At 38.9% G+C, this 17,119-nt stretch overlaps 1 protein-coding gene across 2 annotated transcripts in view; it reads left to right on the top strand.

Annotated features, from left to right (window-relative positions):
- TUBGCP3 (tubulin gamma complex associated protein 3) overlaps positions 1–17,119 on the top strand; it is a 118,546-nt gene that overhangs the window by 82,911 nt on the left and 18,516 nt on the right. For both annotated transcript variants that reach the window (XM_054011246.1, XM_054011254.1), the window contains exons 14-17: positions 3,997–4,186; positions 5,537–5,672; positions 6,478–6,546; positions 11,769–11,904. In XM_054011246.1, the coding sequence (XP_053867221.1) occupies positions 3,997–4,186; positions 5,537–5,672; positions 6,478–6,546; positions 11,769–11,904 (531 nt within the window). The remainder of the gene's footprint in view (positions 1–3,996; positions 4,187–5,536; positions 5,673–6,477; positions 6,547–11,768; positions 11,905–17,119) is intronic.

Consider the following 17,119-nt stretch of genomic DNA (forward strand, 5'->3'; position numbering starts at 1 on the left):
AATTCATCGGGGCAGTTCTGGATTCTGTACAGGCCAGAGCTTCTCTCCTAGAAGCATGCTTCCAAGTGATAATGAAGCTTATAGAAAGTCTCAAGAATCACTCTGTCACCATGGCAAGAAATTGCTTACAGCCCCTGGGCCACATGACATCTTGCACCTATGTGGTTCAGCATGCAAGACTTCAACTCAGACTCTTCCGAGCATGGCTGGCGATGGTATACTTGCAAAGCCAACAACATCTAGACATAGTCAATACAGTTTCTCCATTGGTGGTTACTTCTCGCGAATGGTGGCTAGACCCACTAGTGGTGTGCACAGGAGTCCTTTTCTCAAGACCCTAACCATCAGGGTCAGCAGGGTCCTTTATGCTGGCGCTATGAAAGTGCAATTCCAGGGGCACCGGAACTGACCTGATGGATACCACTGAAGGAAAAACTTCCCAGCGGAGGTGCTTGGAGTGAGCACAGGTCTACATTGGAATGGGGCAGGGATAGCTCAGTGGTTTGAGCATTGGCCTGCTAAACCCAGGGTTGTGAGCTCAATCCTTGAGGGCGCCATTTAGGGATTTGGGGCAAAAATCTGTCTGCTTTGAGCAGAGAGTTGGACTAGATGACCTCCTTCCAATCCTGATATTCCATGATTCTATGAACACATCTCAAAGAATAACAGTTACGGAAGGTTAGTAACTGTTTTTTAACTTGTCGTTTTCCTATGTTGACCTCATATTCTACCCCATTGATAGTGATGTTCACTGTGTTAGTTGTACAATTTCTGCTAATTTTGTTGGTGAAAACTGAGACAACAATGGCTGAAGCGCTAAATGCCCTTTTTGTCTTTTCTTCCTCATTGAGTAATAGGCGTGCCCTATCCTTGGTATTCCTCTTGCTTCTGATGTATTTATAAAATGCTTTCTTGTTACCCTATGTATCCCTAGCTAGTTTTATCTTATTTTGTGCCTTGGCCTTTCTAATTTTGTCCCTACATGCTTGTGTTTGTCTTTTTTATATGACACTTTTTTTGAGTTTCAGGTCATTGAAGTTTTCCTGGTTAAGCCAGGGTGGCCTCTTACCAAAGTTACTATCTTTCCTACACATTGAGATAGTTTGTTCTTGTGCCTTTAATAAGGTCTCTAAAAAACTCAACTTTCCTGAACTTTTTTTTTTTTTTCCCTGAGACCTGCTTCCCACAGGATCTTACCTACCAATTCTCTGAGTTTATTAAAGTCTGCCTTCTTGAAGTCCATTATCTTCTGCCGTTTTCCTTCCTATCATTCCTTAGAATCACGAAATCTGTCATTTCATAATCACTTTCACCAAGCAGCCTTCCACCTTCAAAGTCTCAACTAGCTCCTCCCTGGTTCTCAGAATAAAATCCAGAATAGCTTCTCCCTTTTCTTCACAGTCTATAATAAGTTGTCTCCTGTGCATTCCAAGAACTTGTTGGATAATCTGTGCTCTGTGCTCTCTTTGGACTCCTGTTAAGTGCTTGTGCTCTGTCTTGTGGCTGAGAGTTCCACAAGTTGTTAAATTAACTATTCCCACTTTCAGACTCCAGTTCCTTATTTTAGAAAAACAAACAACTTGCCATGCTTAATTCATTAAAAATAACCCATTTTTAGTTTCTAGGTTTTAGTTTTAGTTTCTAGGTTTGCAAAAGAGTGTCTTGATATTGGTTCTGGTTATGCTTGTGTGAAAGTTTCCAGTCCAGCTAAGACACTTTTTTTCTCCCCCATCCCCCCCCCCTAAAAAAAAGTTTGAGAGTTAGTCACATTGCATATTAGCTAGAGCTTCAAAAACCATCTTCAAAATAGTAGTAAATCACAATATAATTGAAAATGGAATCTCATCTATACTTTATAGTATTTTTGCTACAGAAGTCAGTCAGGTGGCAGTGTGTTTAAGCAGTTGGCTACCTTAAAATCACAGTATACCATCTAGAAGTAAATAGTCTCCCTATTCCAGTAGTCCCATTCCATTTCCCCCCACCTTTTTTTTGAAGTTTAAAATCAACTGAAAAAATGTTGTATTCGCACAAAAGACTGAAATGACACCCATTTATTTAAATGGGTATTTCAGGTAATACTTTCTTCCCTTTATTACCTTTTTACCCTCAAATTGACAAAAGTTGGATATGATGGAAAACTACCAGATCACTAACTCCATCCATCGGACAATGCAGGATTATTCCCTACAATTCACTTTCTAGTGTTCTTTGTCCACTTCAACTTTAATTGTAACAACCCTTTCCCATTGGAGAATCTCATTCTAACATATTTCACTCTTAAGAAATTTTTCATATTTTGTCAGTGTTCCCTTTCTTACTTTTGTTCAGTTTCTTCTAGTTTCAGTCCCTTGTATCACCCTAAATATTTTTTCTCCATTTATTCTTAAAATATCTGTAGACTATTATAGCTCTACCACACACACATTTTGTCATTTTACCTAGTTATGCATATTTATTCCTTAATCTTTCTTTGTAAATGGAATCTAGTCTCTTGGTAACTTTTGTTGTTTCACATTGAATTTCATCAATGTCAATGGTAATATGAAGTGAAGGCTATAAATACGATATTCCAGGTGCAGTTGTACCAGAGTCATGTAGAGATGGACTATTGCCTCCTTATTCATTGATGTGATTCCCTTGCAGTTTTGAAGCATATATGTATTGGTCACTCCTTCTTCCCTCTCTGCCCTCACCACTGAAAACCCACATTTAATTTTGGTGCGGCTAATTCTTGTAACTTTTATTGTGAGTCTTGTGATATTTGGTGTTTTTCCTTAAAGCCCCAGCTCCTGGATTCATGTGATTACACAAGAATCTCAGCTTTCATTTAAAAAAAAAATTAATTTTCTAGCTTGCATGGTTGTAGAGAGAAGCTGGAATGTGAATTCTAAAGGTTCAATCACCAGAAGGCATATAAACTACCATAAATTTATTATTTTCTAAAAATCTCACAACTTCTTAGTTAATCTTATGACTCTTTAGCCTGATGCTTGTTTTTTGCATGCTCATGATGGTAATACTGAATTTACTGTCCACTCACACTTAAGTCTCCTGCAACACTAGGAAGTGGGGGAGAGCAAGTCGGTCTAAGTTACGTAACTTCAGCTACGAAAATAGCATAGGTGAAGTTGACGTACTTAGAGCTACTTACTGCGGGGTCTTCACTGCGGTAGGTCGACTGCTGACTCCCCCCGTTGACTCCGCCTACGCTTCTTGCTCCAGTGGAGTACCAGAGTCGATGGGAGAGCGCTTGGCGATCAATTTATCCGGTCTTCACTAGACACGATAAATTGACCCCAGCTGGATCCATCGCTCCAGAGGTAAGTGTAGACATGCCCTAGGTTTCTCCCTCCTGGTATGTATGTATGTATTTCAACTATTTCCCCCAGGTATATCATTTCTTGGTTGCTTGCCTCTTCCCCCAAATTTAAATCTCACTATTATATTTCTGCCACTGTTTCTAACTTCTGTCCCTTCGTACAATTTCATTGGTCTGACCTAGTGTTTTTTAGCTCTAAATAGAATGTCAGGATTACAATTTAACTCTTTAAAATTTTATTTACATTATTAACCCACAACTCTCTCAACTTTTAAAGACTTGTTTTATTTAAAGCCATCACATTTTGTCTTGTTCCTTTTTGCATAAACATCCTATTCGTATGTTCTGTTGGATGATTGCAGAACAGTGTGTGATCCTGAATACCGCAATATCTCAGCAGCTGGAGAAAGTAGACAGATATTTGCTGTAAAAGTTATGAAATAGTATGAGTTCTTCGTTTGAAGGTCAATATTGGCGATCTTTGCCTAATGTCGATTGACACTGATGTACGGGCTAGTCCAGACCTGTTTCATGGATAGGTCAGTTCAGAAATAGAGAATTAGAATCTGTGGAAGTGGTAATATCTCTACATTTGTATCATTTTTTTCATCTTCAATGTTTTTCTTAAATACGTATATTAATAATCCTTGTATTTTCTGTTTTTGTTTTTGCAGCTGCTGACTTGTTCACAGATTTGGAAAATGCATTTCAGGGAAAAATCGATGCAGCTTACTTTGAGACCAGCAAATACTTGCTGGACGTTCTCAATAAAAAATACAATTTACTGGAGCACATGCAGGCTATGAGACGCTACTTACTTCTCGGTCAAGGAGATTTTATAAGACACTTAATGGACTTGCTTAAGTAAGATGACATTTCTAATATTTGCAAATGTACAACAGATCATTTTCTAAAAAGAAAACATTTTAATGCAGCTAATATTTTATTATTATAGGGGTTACCTAGACATCCTTAGATTCAACAAAATATTAGACTGGATTTTTTGACCTTTTAATATTAGTTGAAATTTGGTTTCTCCTGTAAGTAGTAAGTACAAAAGAATTTCAAGAACTTTAAAAGCTGAACTACTGTTACCCTCTCCCTCCTGATGTGCCCTGGGCTGCCTGCATTTCCAGTGTCTGTGCTCTGTGATTTCTAAATTCTGTCTCTATTTCTAGTACTCTTAAAACACCACTCATGAGCACTGCTATAAACACAACATTTCTACATCCTTAAGTGTATTTCTTTGATTTTTTTTCCCCCCAAAATGTTTAGCGTGTGTAGTTAATATTTATGATTACAGCTTCAACTGACAGCTCACAACTTCAATGTTTGGCTCCCTCAACTGCAGGCATAAGTGCCCAGCTGAGTTTGTAAGAAGCATACTTGCATAGCATCTTATTTTAGTTCGTGGTCATGTTGCTGAAATTTCATGTGTAAGAAGGAAAAAAAAATCCATTAAGCAGCTCTCCTTTTTCTGCAAAACAGATTGTGTATTACAAAGCTTCCATTAACTTGATAAACATCAAAAACAACTTTGGCTAACTTTTTTTATTGATGCAGTGTGTCGGTTGCACTTTTTAAGAAAGCAAATAATGTGCAGCAAAAAAACTAGGGATGGTGCATAGAATCAATACTGCATTTGACGCATAAATAGTGAGGAACTTTCTAGTGGGGAAAAACAACCTCTTGATGTAGATCTTTAAAAAGTTCCTATTGAATTGAGGATTATGGGCTTTAGATACTTTCATCAGCCAGTCTAAGCACTTCAGATTAGTATGTAGAAGTCTCTCATAACCACTAACTAAAATTAGTGGCTTGCTTGTGGTAGCTGTCATATTAATGCAGTACAAATAAATAATAGTTCATTCTGATTGTAAATGTGACTAAAATTGTAGAACAGTTTTATGTTAGATACTAATAATCTTTAAAATAATTACTTGCATCAAGTGGTAATGAATCTAGCACTAGCACTGATGTTTGTGTTATATACACAAATAGACAAATTACTTAAAATCTCTCAATGTTATTTAATGTCTCATTTCTCAGTCGTTCAGGTAGTGAATGTAGGCAGTTGTCCTTAATTTTGAAAGTACAATTTGGAGAGAAATGTTTAAATGTTGTACAAACTCACTGCAATTGCTACCATAATACAAAGTAAATACTATACAATATCATAAACTATAAATAATGACTTTATTTTGTAACCTCTAGGCCAGAGCTTGCCCGACCAGCTACCACTTTGTATCAGCATAATCTGACAGGAATCCTTGAAACAGCTGTCAGGGCGACTAATGCACAGTTTGATAATCCCGAGATCCTCAAACGGTTGGATGTTAGACTTCTGGAGGTACTCTGTCATTTCAGTTTCTGACATGAAAGTTATTTTCTGGGTATAAATATCTAAAATTAGCTCTTGGATCAGCATCAGGTGAACTTCTAGTCTCTCTTCATGCTGAGTCGCATTCTTTTTGTATTGCTCACACAGCACAAACTGGACTTACCCTGGCTGGAGATTCCCAGCAGAGAATTGTCTCTACTCATCTAATATTAGAGTGAATCTTTGGTGTAAAGCTGGTGGATGACACACAGCCTCCTTCTACACCAACTATTCCATCCTCTCCCCACCCCCCAAAAGTGTAAGATTACCTCTGCTAAGTTTGATCCTCTGCTGATATAAGGTCCCTAACACTAGCAGTATGAGAGAAAGAGAGAGTAGGGAGTGTCCTGCTGTTATTTATACAGGGGCTAGTAGCCCAGAATCAGGGGGCTGAAATTAGCTCCTTCAGTCACCACTCTGAGAACCAGGGGCAGGGTCTTTGTGACGCTGGTGGTACAGAATCATGAAGAAAATAAACAGTGAATATTTTCTGGGGCAGCCTTGCATCAGAGATGCTTCTGTAAAATATGGGAGTTTAGTGAGGGAATGTGGTGCTTAGCCTCAAAAGATATTTAATCTACATGTTATTAAACCAACGAAACAAAGTTGTTATAGTATTTCTTTGTGAAAACTAGCAATATAATATATATTGAAAGAAGCCATTTTTGGCAAACATAACTGCTTTTTCATAGTTCTTGGGGGAACAGTAAACAAGATTTCAGCAATGTGCACACTTTGATACGTGACTAAATGTAGCATTTTTTTTTCCATATAGGTATCTCCTGGTGATACTGGATGGGATGTCTTCAGTCTAGACTATCATGTGGATGGGCCAATTGCAACGGTAAGGCTTTATATTGTAGTTTGTGTGGATTTCTCAGATATCCATTTATATTGCTAAATGCTTTGTTATTAAAATAGCCTTTTTACTCTAGAAATGGATGATTAAAGAGATTATTTGGCATGTCAGATGCACCCATTGTATTAACAGTTCAACCAAAATCTCAATTTCTCTAAATTATTAATGACTGCTAAAATGCTACAGTTAAAACATTCATTACTTAAAATAAATAATTCATTTGTTCCAGCAAGATTTTAGCAAGTACTTAATAAATGGATTGTTCATTTTCTGCCATTATTTCTAGACTGTAGCAACTAATTTGGGATAATTTGCAAGAAACTGTAAAATATATTTAGGGGAATCTATTTGTATTAGTTAAATTTGATATGCAGTATTCATTAAAACTGATGAGAAAATAGTTGCACTATTGTTCAAAATGCTTTTACCGTATGTAAAGAATTTCAGTGCCTTTTTTTTTTTTTAAAACAAGGTCTCAGTGACCAGCAGAAGGTATTTTACATAGATGTATAGTTAGAGAAAGGAGAAAAATACTTCCCTGGGCCTCTAATTTTTTCATCCAGTCTCACATTCCCCATCCTTTGGGGGCAGATTCTTTTTGCTAATTACTCATCCATATAAACTTTTTTTTTTTCTTCCAACCACCTCCCTTAATTTAATTTTTGCCATTTGACATTACCATTTGGGGAAACATGGTGCAATCCTCAGTTGTGGTGAAATGACTTTCAACAATAATACAACAGATGCTTTCTGTGTATCAGTTTTTTTCACTTTTCCAGTTCCTGGTAAATTTTTGTTTGTTTGTTTTACATAACTTTCTACCTTTCAAAGTAGTTACAGGAAGGTAGACACTGAGCAAGTAATTTAAACACATAGAATGTACCTAACATAGTTGATTTAAACAGGACATAAAAAAGGAATATTATGTTCATTGTAAATTTAAATGCTGCTACTTAGAAATAATGGGATCAAATATTTGAAGTTCATGAGTTGCCAGTGAAACATATGACTGTTTGTTTATTAAACGTTAGAATTATTGACTAAAAATTTTTTCAAAAGGTATAAGTTCTTATCCCTACCAGCCCCTGCTACTTCATCTAGAGTAACATCTCTAGATTCCAGTGAGTTCCTTGTAACATACACAGAAATTTGGTCTCTTTCCCTGGAACTTTTGTCTGGGTGGCTCTGATACTTTTGATTGTCTACACTGCTATCTATTCCCCATGCATCAACCAGGATGCGGGCTCCTCCACAAATGCACCATAGTTCCGATATCTGCAACTCTTTTGCTATTCTAGAGTAACTCATTGAGTAGAGGAGGAAAATCGGGTGTGAGTGGTTTGAGGTGTACAGCTGTCCACTAGAAACTAGGTTTGGTGAAGGGCTGTGTGCCATTGTTGATAGTATCACCTCATGCTCTCAAGTGAAGTGATATTTTTAGGAACCAGTGTAGGAAAAATTAGCATCTTTTTATGGAGGATTAAAGTCTCCATGGATCCTGAGTTTATTTTTTACTGAGCACTTTGAACAAAATGTCACTTCATTTTTAAATTACAGGGAAGCCAGCCAGCAAGCCTTTGTTTGGGAGACCTTGAAGGTCATATTTGAAGAGGAATATTAAAACTCCACATGAATAGCAAAAGAAATATTGAGCACTTCTAGGAGAGTGCTGGGCATCCTCAACTCCTAGTTATCTTATTGGGAACTGAAAGGTGCCCCAAACCTCCCAAGAAAAAAAAGTGCTTTCTGGTCTAACAGATCCCAAGTGTTTATAATGGGAATAGTGATGGAACCATAACGAAAATGGAGCTTTATGGTCCTGCTATAAATTGAAAAAGGCAAGAGCAACCGTAGAAATATAGGAAATTTCTTAAGTGATGTAACTTACTATCATACAGTAATCTGTAAATCTAATGTATAGAAACCATATAACATTTAATGCATTTGTATTTCTTATTCCTAATCAAGTCAAGAATATAACAATATAGTAATGTTGATCTTTGTTCATGTATATCTGAAAGTGTGTTCTAGAAGCCTCTTCACTGTTGCAAATGTAAAAATCAAAATATATATGGTGTAAGCATGTCCAGTGTAGGTATACTCTGGATAAGTGAAAATGCTACATTTCTGCAGTCTGAAGTGTTGTGTTAGTACTTGGAAAGCTTGCAGTTGCTATTTCAGTTAACAAGAGGAAAATGCTTTAGAGAAGCACTGGGTGTTGCTCAGGAATGCATTAGAAAATATCTCTGCTAGTGCTTTAGATCTCTGTATACATAAGACTTTTATTCTTAATGGACTCAGTTCAACTATATTTTAACTTGCAGGAGTGAGTTTGTTTGAGAGAGCGAGAGAGAGAGAGAGTTATTCTCCTCTTGCATCTGCAGATAAAACCATTGAGATCAAGCAAAAAGGATGGCTTAGCACTCCAATGTCCATAGACCAGCCCAGACAGTTGGTACTGATCGTAATACCAGGAGATGGAGATGGGAGGGAGCAAAGTTCTTATGACATGTCTCTCCCTATAAAGAGGGTATCTGTCCAATCCTGCTTAATTGTTTTCCTGTCTCCAGCAGGTGGACAGAACCAAGCAAGAGAGCTGGACTTGGGCTTTTGGGCCCAGATTTTCCAAATGGCATATGCACAATTACCAGGATTGCACATTCAGTTGTGGTAAATAGACATACAACATTTGAGCATGTGCATTTCTGAAATCTGGGTCTTGGGTTTTTTTGTCTATTTTTTTCTTTTGGTGATTCCTCCTGTGACACTTCTCAAAGTACCCAGGACTTTGCATCACCTTCTTACCATCCTCCCCTCGGGGCTCCAGTGTGAGGGAAACCTGCTTATGCCTTCTTTGTGCTTTACTGACATCATCATCCTGTTAGCCACCTAAACAGTCTCCTCTGGGCTTTGGCTTGCAGGTTAACAGGTGTACCCCAGTCGCTGAGTTCCTTTGAAGCATTCTCCTGTAGTGTCCAGCCCCTTCTCCATTGAACACACTCAGAAATACTGGGCCTGCTGCCCCCAAGGGAACAACGTACACACCAGCCTGTTTGATTCAACTCAGGATTAGCTCCCTGTATAATACAACAACACTAAACTATAGTATTGTTTTCACTATAAATAAGTTTGCCATCAAAAATTCAAGAGATGGTGAGTAGGGTTAGTGGAAACAAAAGGGTTACATGCAAAACAAAATCATAACAAGCTTTCTAGAGGCTAAACTTAACCTTCCTTAGTTTAGCCTGTTATCTCACCCCAAATGTCCTTTGTAGTGTTTCAACCAAGGCTGGTTGTGATCCAACTTTCATGAATGTAATCACACTGCCCAATTACTTTCCTTATGTGCAGGGTAAAGGGTGTGTTCCGTGCCTTCTCTTTATATTCCCCCAAAATTTATTGTTTGTACTCAGTCAGGATAACCCTCTGTGGCTTATTCTTTGGTGTGTTGCCCCTCTGTTGACTTCATATGTAAGAAAATCAATTTGTCAACTGTACATTAATACATACTTTAAAACATATTTTCGGTATACATACGTAACCCCTTACATAGCATCTGTACATACATTTCACAACGATATTAACAACCAGTGTGATCCTTGCTTTCATTTAAGATCCCATGTGACATTCTTTGGTGACCCAGAATGTACATACCAGAATCAGGATATTCTTGTAATCACCTTGCCAGTTGGCATTGAAGGGTTCATGGGCCACATACCCCACTCCCACATGCTGTTTTTGTTTTTGTTTGTGTGTTTGTGTGTTTGTTTGTGTTTTTTTTAGCAGGGTTAGGAAGAGTAGGTGCTTCATAATGAACTCCATAATGAAGGAGGCCTCAGCCCTCCTTCCTGGAGAATGGTCACAGTTCAGTCTTTCTTCCCCCCCCGGCTCTCCTTCCTGGAGCTGGGTTATCATCCAAACAGTCCCTTTACTCTACTCTGTGGAGGAGCCATTCTCGCTGCAGCACTCACCTGCAGCTGTTTCCTCAAGCCAGGCTCCCATGCGTCTGTCCTGCCTAGCTTTCCCATCTATCTTAGATGGTTTGTTACAGACTCCCACTTGAGCTTCTCCCTCTCCCACATTCTTCTCCCTAATTAGAGGCTTGATTGGTCACCTGATCTACCAGTCGCAGAATCTTCATTCTTCTCACCTGGAAAATGAATTAAGCTGGTCATAGGTGGTCTTAGGTGCTTCTTCCTTAAGGGGCCAGCCATCATGTGACATGATCCCTAGGAACATCTGAGAGAGACTCACCTTTAATCTTTTTTTCTGGCAGCTATCTGCTTGATTATGGGTATATGGGGAAACTTATGCTCTTTAATGCAGGTATGTGTTCCTGGTTTATCATTGGGATAGGTTTAATCATTGCTTTTTCCTGTTGTCTTTCCCAAGATGGGTTCCTTTTCCCACTTGACTCAGCCAGTTTCTCTCCCTCTCCTGTCCACCCCAATGAAGTAAGAGAAAAATATCTTCATACACTGAAAGAGCTCTGTGTGTGTCCAAAAAGAGGTCCGGAAGTTACCTTATTCAGATCAGCACTTGCTTTCTTTTTAGGGGTCTTAAGATAGTCTAACAGGTTAAAAGGAATCAGTGTCTTATTTGTATTGACAACCTTAGGGAAGGTTACACAGTCTAGTGTAAAGAAACTGTCATTATTCAAGGCTTGTTCCATTGTTGAGGTTGTCTGGGACTGAAAAGGGATGTTTCAATTCTAGTGCTCTAGAGCCCATCTGGGCAGCCTTAGATACATCATTGCTGACTTGACATTGTAGTCTGTAAATTGAGGCAGTTTCTTCACACTGTAGAAAATCTTTTTTCCCCGATTCACCCTGCACCACAGCCTATGACTGTGGCACAGAGCGATCCCGGAGACTTGCCTGATCACTTGGTGTTGAGAAGTCCTCTTGTGCCAGTCCAGACTTTGACTTTATTTTAGTGTAGTGGAATCTTTTACTCTAATTTTTTTCTGATTCAGCTTTTATAATGGTGTTTTGCTTATTGCTTGGGCAGATGATGACTGAGCCAGATCAGCTCCCTGCATAGAGGGACTAACCTCCCTGGAGCTTTGGATTTATTTCCTGTTGTAATCTGCTGGTAAAACCTGGATACATTGCTTGGGATAGCATAGAAAGATTTAAAGAAACCAAATGAACAGATAGTAAATCTGGTAATTTTATTTTAAGATGCTATATTGATTTTATTTGCAGGTATTTACACGAGAGTGCATGAGCCACTACCTAAGGGTGTTTAACTTCCTATGGCGAGCAAAGCGGATGGAATATATTCTCACAGACATATGGAAAGGACATATGTGCAATGCAAAGCTCCTGAAATGTATGCCAGGTAGGCGAAAAACAAAATGGGTCATGTATTAACTGGTGTTTAGATGCAGTTTAGCTAAAATTGTACACCAGGGAAAAATCCAGCTAGTGGAGATAAAAAATAATTTATAAATAACATTTTGTTGCCACCTACTCAGAAATGTCTTGTTTTTATTATTTAACTTGATCACATAAGAAATTTGATTATTGAAGAAGAAATGGCATGATAGTTGGGAATGGAAAGTCTATCCTATGACTTTTGTATTGCTGCTTGTTGATCTTCAGTCACTGAATTATTGTAGAATTGAGAACTTAGGCTTCTGTTCAGTTTCTTTCTATTTTTTTCAGGGGAGGGAAAAGACGAAAATCAATGCAGTTCTTTTTAAAAGATGCATCAAAACTGCATGGCGTCAGTCAGAAGTAGCTAAACTCTAAACTTGGCCTACTGTGTATATTTTAAAAAAGATCTCACAATCAAGAAAGAGATATATAATTAATGTTTTAATCAATTTTTTCAGAATATATTAAATCACTTATTTTGTATTTTGGCAGTACTGTTTGGCTACAGTCTGGCAGTTTCTTTTATTACAATCAGGTTATTAGATGTCTGAACTTTTTATGTAATAAATAAGGTCCCAATCCTGCGAGGGAGAACATGAAGGTGGACAGGTACACCCATGCGAAGCTTGATTGGCTTCACTAGGGTTCCATGTGGGCAGTTTTATTCTCACATTGTCCATTATATATTGTAGGCCCAGCGCTGATATCTGAAATAGCTTTTCACATATTCATAGGTTAGTGTATTTTAATGAAAAAACTAAAGTTTTTAAATATCTTCCTTAGTTGTAGTAAATAAGATCGTGTTCTGCTTATTGTCCAGAGCAAAAGCAAATTTTGTTCAATAAATTGGAACTGTATTTAAAAAGAAAATCCTTTTGTAGGCTAAAACTGATACTAGATACTCAATTGCACTTGCATACATGGTGATAACTTTAATATGGAGCATTTAAAAGCATAAAGCCAATATACTTTTTCTAAATGAGAGCACAGGAGGCAATGGGTGGAGGTTTTGTTCAGTTTTAAATGTGCTTTGAGGTTGTTTTTGTAGTTGTAATACAAGGAAGATAAACTAAGGCAACCAATATTGATAGTTTTCATTGTTTTATGTAATAAATACTTTTAAAAAAAAAGCATAGCATAAAACAGCATAAGTATTGAGCTACAAACACTCAAATTTATTTTTGTTACAAATTTTATTTTCTCTTAATTAAATTTCAACTGGTTTCGATTACAATAAGCTAAATGGGGCAGAGCCCTTGTCTTCACAGCTATCAGCAAAGCTACTAACACATGGTTAGTGCTATATATATAATAACTTCGTATTGTAATCTGTAACTTGGATCCCTGACCCTCTTGGCTGGCAAAATCTTGCAGAGAGAATTGGGTCCATTATTATTAGAGACCTTGCCTTCCTGAAAAAAGGCATAATCTCTTAGGCCAGGGGGTCTAAAACTTCATTGCACCATGACCCCCTTCTGACAACAAAAATTATTACATGACCCCAAAAGTGGGGACCGAAGCCTGAACCAAAGCCCGATCCCTGCTTCCCCGGGTGGAGGGGGCGAAAGCCAAAGCCCTAGTCCCACCGTCCTGGGCGGGGAGGCCAAAGTCAAAGCCCAGGGACTTTAGCCCCAGAAGGGAGCCTGTAACCTGAGCCATACCACCCAGTGTTGAAGCCCTTGGGCTTCGGCCCCGGGCGGTGGGGCTTGAGCTTCAGCTTCGGCCCTGGCCTTGGGCCCCAGCAAGCCTAAGTCAGCCCTGGCGACCCCTTAAAATGGGATCTTGACCCACTTTGGGGTCATGACCTACAGTTTGAGAACCGCTGTCTTAGGCCCATCCTCAGCAAAACATCATTTGCTCCTGGAGATATTGCCAGTTATTGGTTTCTAGTTTTTCCTTTTTTGATGAAGAGTATGACAAAATATTTCTCCTGTGTTCATAGTCTTCTCTTTTCTTTGCTGTTTTTTTCTAATTCTCTCTGATGTTTTTTCCCACCTGCTACCACCTGTTCTCCCTGTTTCCTTTGTTCCCCTCAGCCTCTCTTCCCATAGTGCTTTTTTTTTTTTTTTTTTTTCCTCCTGCTGCTCTGTCCCACATGTTCTTCATGGTGTTCCACTCCCCAGGTAAAGGGAGTAGCTATAGTTGAAAGTAGCAAGCCTCTTTGAATCACCCTTCAGAGCTTAGTAGTTTCCCTGCCTGCCACCTTTACTCCACTCCATTGCTAGGATTAAAGTGGAATAAAGGAAGGGAGGAGGTGCAGAGCTGCCAGGGTAGGAGTGAAATTAGAAAACTCTGAAGCATACTAGCACTAACAAAAGTCACAACTTGTTGCCTTCCAATTCAGCTGCTCTTCCCAGCTCGGAATGTGGTAGTATAGGTGAACAGACTGGGTGGTAGAGAAGTATCCATATATTGTATTGGCCTAGTCTTTATCTCCCTCTTCCCCCAGCTCCCCTGAATCTTCAAGTTTGATTTATACTGGTCAAGATGGCTACCTCGAGACTACTTTCCTATGGTGTGGGAATGTAACACATAGAATGTCACACGTGGGATATGATGCACCTCCTATAAGCAATGAGAACTCTCCAATACTTGGGTACAATCGAGTGAGATGATAGCATTTCACCCTCTGTTTCCTCACTTTGTTGGCTTTTCACAAATATTAACACGGGGTCGGCAACCTGCGGCATGCGTGCCAAAGGCAGCACGCGGGCTGATTTTTAGTGGCACGCTGCTGCCAGCCGGGGTCCTGGCTGCCGGTCCCACTTAGCCCGCTGCCGGCCTGGATTATGGAACCCCAGACCAGCAGCAGGATGAGCTGCTCAGCCCGCTGCCGGTCTGGGGTCCCGGCCGCCGGCCCTGCTCAGCCCAGTACTGGTCTGGGGTTCTGTCTGTCGACCGCGCTGCCGGTCTGGCATGCGAAACCTTTTACTGGCACATGAAATCTTAAATTAATGAAGACTTGGCACACCATTTCTCAAAGCTTGCCGACCCCTGTATTAACACATACTTTTATCTATTGAGGCAGCACTCTCTGGAACTTTACACTATTTCCATATCCATCTAAAATTGGAAGCTGTAACTTTAAATGACTTGAGAGCTGTAGATTCTCATGTCAGGATTGTACCCAAATGTATTTGTGTGTGCTCTTGAGATAAGGGATTACCTGAGCCTGCACAATGAGCACTTTTCACATGTATGAAAGTGGAGTGAAGTCACTCCACTTATTGCAATGAGTATAGTGGGGAGAAATCTCCAATAAAACATAGATGAAGATGAATCTGACAGATGCTTTCTTGTTGCCTGTGCCTCACATTTGAAAAGCCAGGACTTGTCTCTATAAGATTGTTTAGAAATATTTTTTAGGATATGTTGCAGAATGCGCTCTGGATTCTTGTGAAATGGTTCAGTTGCATCTGGCATAAAAGCATTTGATGGAGATATTGCATTCATCATATTTCCATCTTATGCGAATGGAACCAAAAGTAGTGGTAGGGCAACACAAGTTCTAAAATAAAATCAAGTTGTTCCATCTTCTGATAAGACCGACTTGTCCAATTCTTTGTAATTCCAGGAACTACAGAAAGGCAGGACTGAGACATTGACAGATTTATGGTCAGCCTTGATTTATACTAAACTCCTATGAAGTGTTTGCTTCCCCACTGTCCTAGGCAATACCAAAATAGGATGCAAGGTTAACAATAAACCATACGTACACAGTGTTACCATTTCGTCAAGCACCCTAACACTGGATCGAAACTAAGATAATTATACTGTATTGAGTACTCAGTGCTGGTTCAGCAGGACTCCACAAACTCAGTTGGTAGAGCCCTGCAAATCCGTGGATATCAACTTTTATATCCATGTTTGCAGATCAAATGGGGATACAAAATTTGTATCTGTGCAGGGCTCTATCAATGGGACATTCAAGATTATAGATTTCCATCTGTAAAGTTTGTAGGTGAGAGATCATTGCACTCTTGATTTAGTTTACGTGGAAATACTGTTGCAATGTAGGTGCTGTGAAATGATGTCTGGGAAAGTCAGGTGATATCCAACCTGGAAAACAATGATATTAATAGAGAGAGGTCCCACAAAAAGGGCATACAATCATATCAATGAATTAACACTTGTATAGGAGTTCAAAGGGTTCCATTTGCTTTGATTGTTGGTCACAACTTGGCAGAGCTATTCCATATGATGAACATTACTTTTTCCTCTTCCTCTGCCTCAGTGTAATAAATTGAGGTGTATCGTAGAGTCTAAAACTGTTGAATCTTAAACCTTCCAGTTCTTCCCCCGCAACTCCCACGCTCCACAAATATGTACATTACACTAACTTAGGCTCTCAGAAGCTCCCCTTAGACTTACTTCAGATGCATTGCCATTACTAGTTTTTAACTTGCATCCTGTTTTACATTTTGCCTCCTGTCCCTTCAGTAAAGTGAAGTCTGATTTGGTGGTAATGTTTGTGCTGAGGGGCTGGAAGAGGAGTGTAGCAAGCAAGGCAATGAACAAGAGGTGCAAGAATGGTTATATTAAAGAAGGTGGCCATTTGCTTTAACTTGTAACTTCTTCCAGTTCTTTGGTTTGTAAATTACATTGCCAATTTCAACACATCTTACTTCAATGGATACATCAGTTGAAGTAGGTCTAACTTGACACCTACTTACATTCCCTCTTAATTTGACCTGTGGGTTATGTGCATACAAAACCGGAAGTAACACTAAAGCCCTGGTTTGTATTAATTAACAGCAAAACTAAGGATTACATGGAAAACTTACCTTAATCATTTATGCTTCGGGGGAATTGTTGGGTTATGTTTTACATTTTTGTGTGCTGGAAAATTTGGGGATTCTAGTTCATGCCAAAGATGGAGTTCTGGCCACAGCCTTACACTGAACTACTACTGCTTCACTGCATGTGTTAGGTGGTAAATGTATAGTATTAAAAAAACAACCCCTTTTTTGTCTTATTCAGATTAATATCAACTTCTTGCCGCTATTTTTACAATGTCTAATCCAAAGATGTACGTAATACACCTGTTTTTAATTATCCAAACTACAAAGTTGAAATTCTTGAAACAGCCTTTAGAGGGCAGTAGAGAATTACAAATGGTTTTTAGCAGAGTATGTTTCCCATCTACAGAGCCAAAGAACTTTTGTTTTATTTGGGTT

Source organism: Malaclemys terrapin, chromosome 1 (assembly GCF_027887155.1).
Source record: "Malaclemys terrapin pileata isolate rMalTer1 chromosome 1, rMalTer1.hap1, whole genome shotgun sequence".
Classification (NCBI taxonomy): domain Eukaryota; kingdom Metazoa; phylum Chordata; order Testudines; family Emydidae; genus Malaclemys; species Malaclemys terrapin.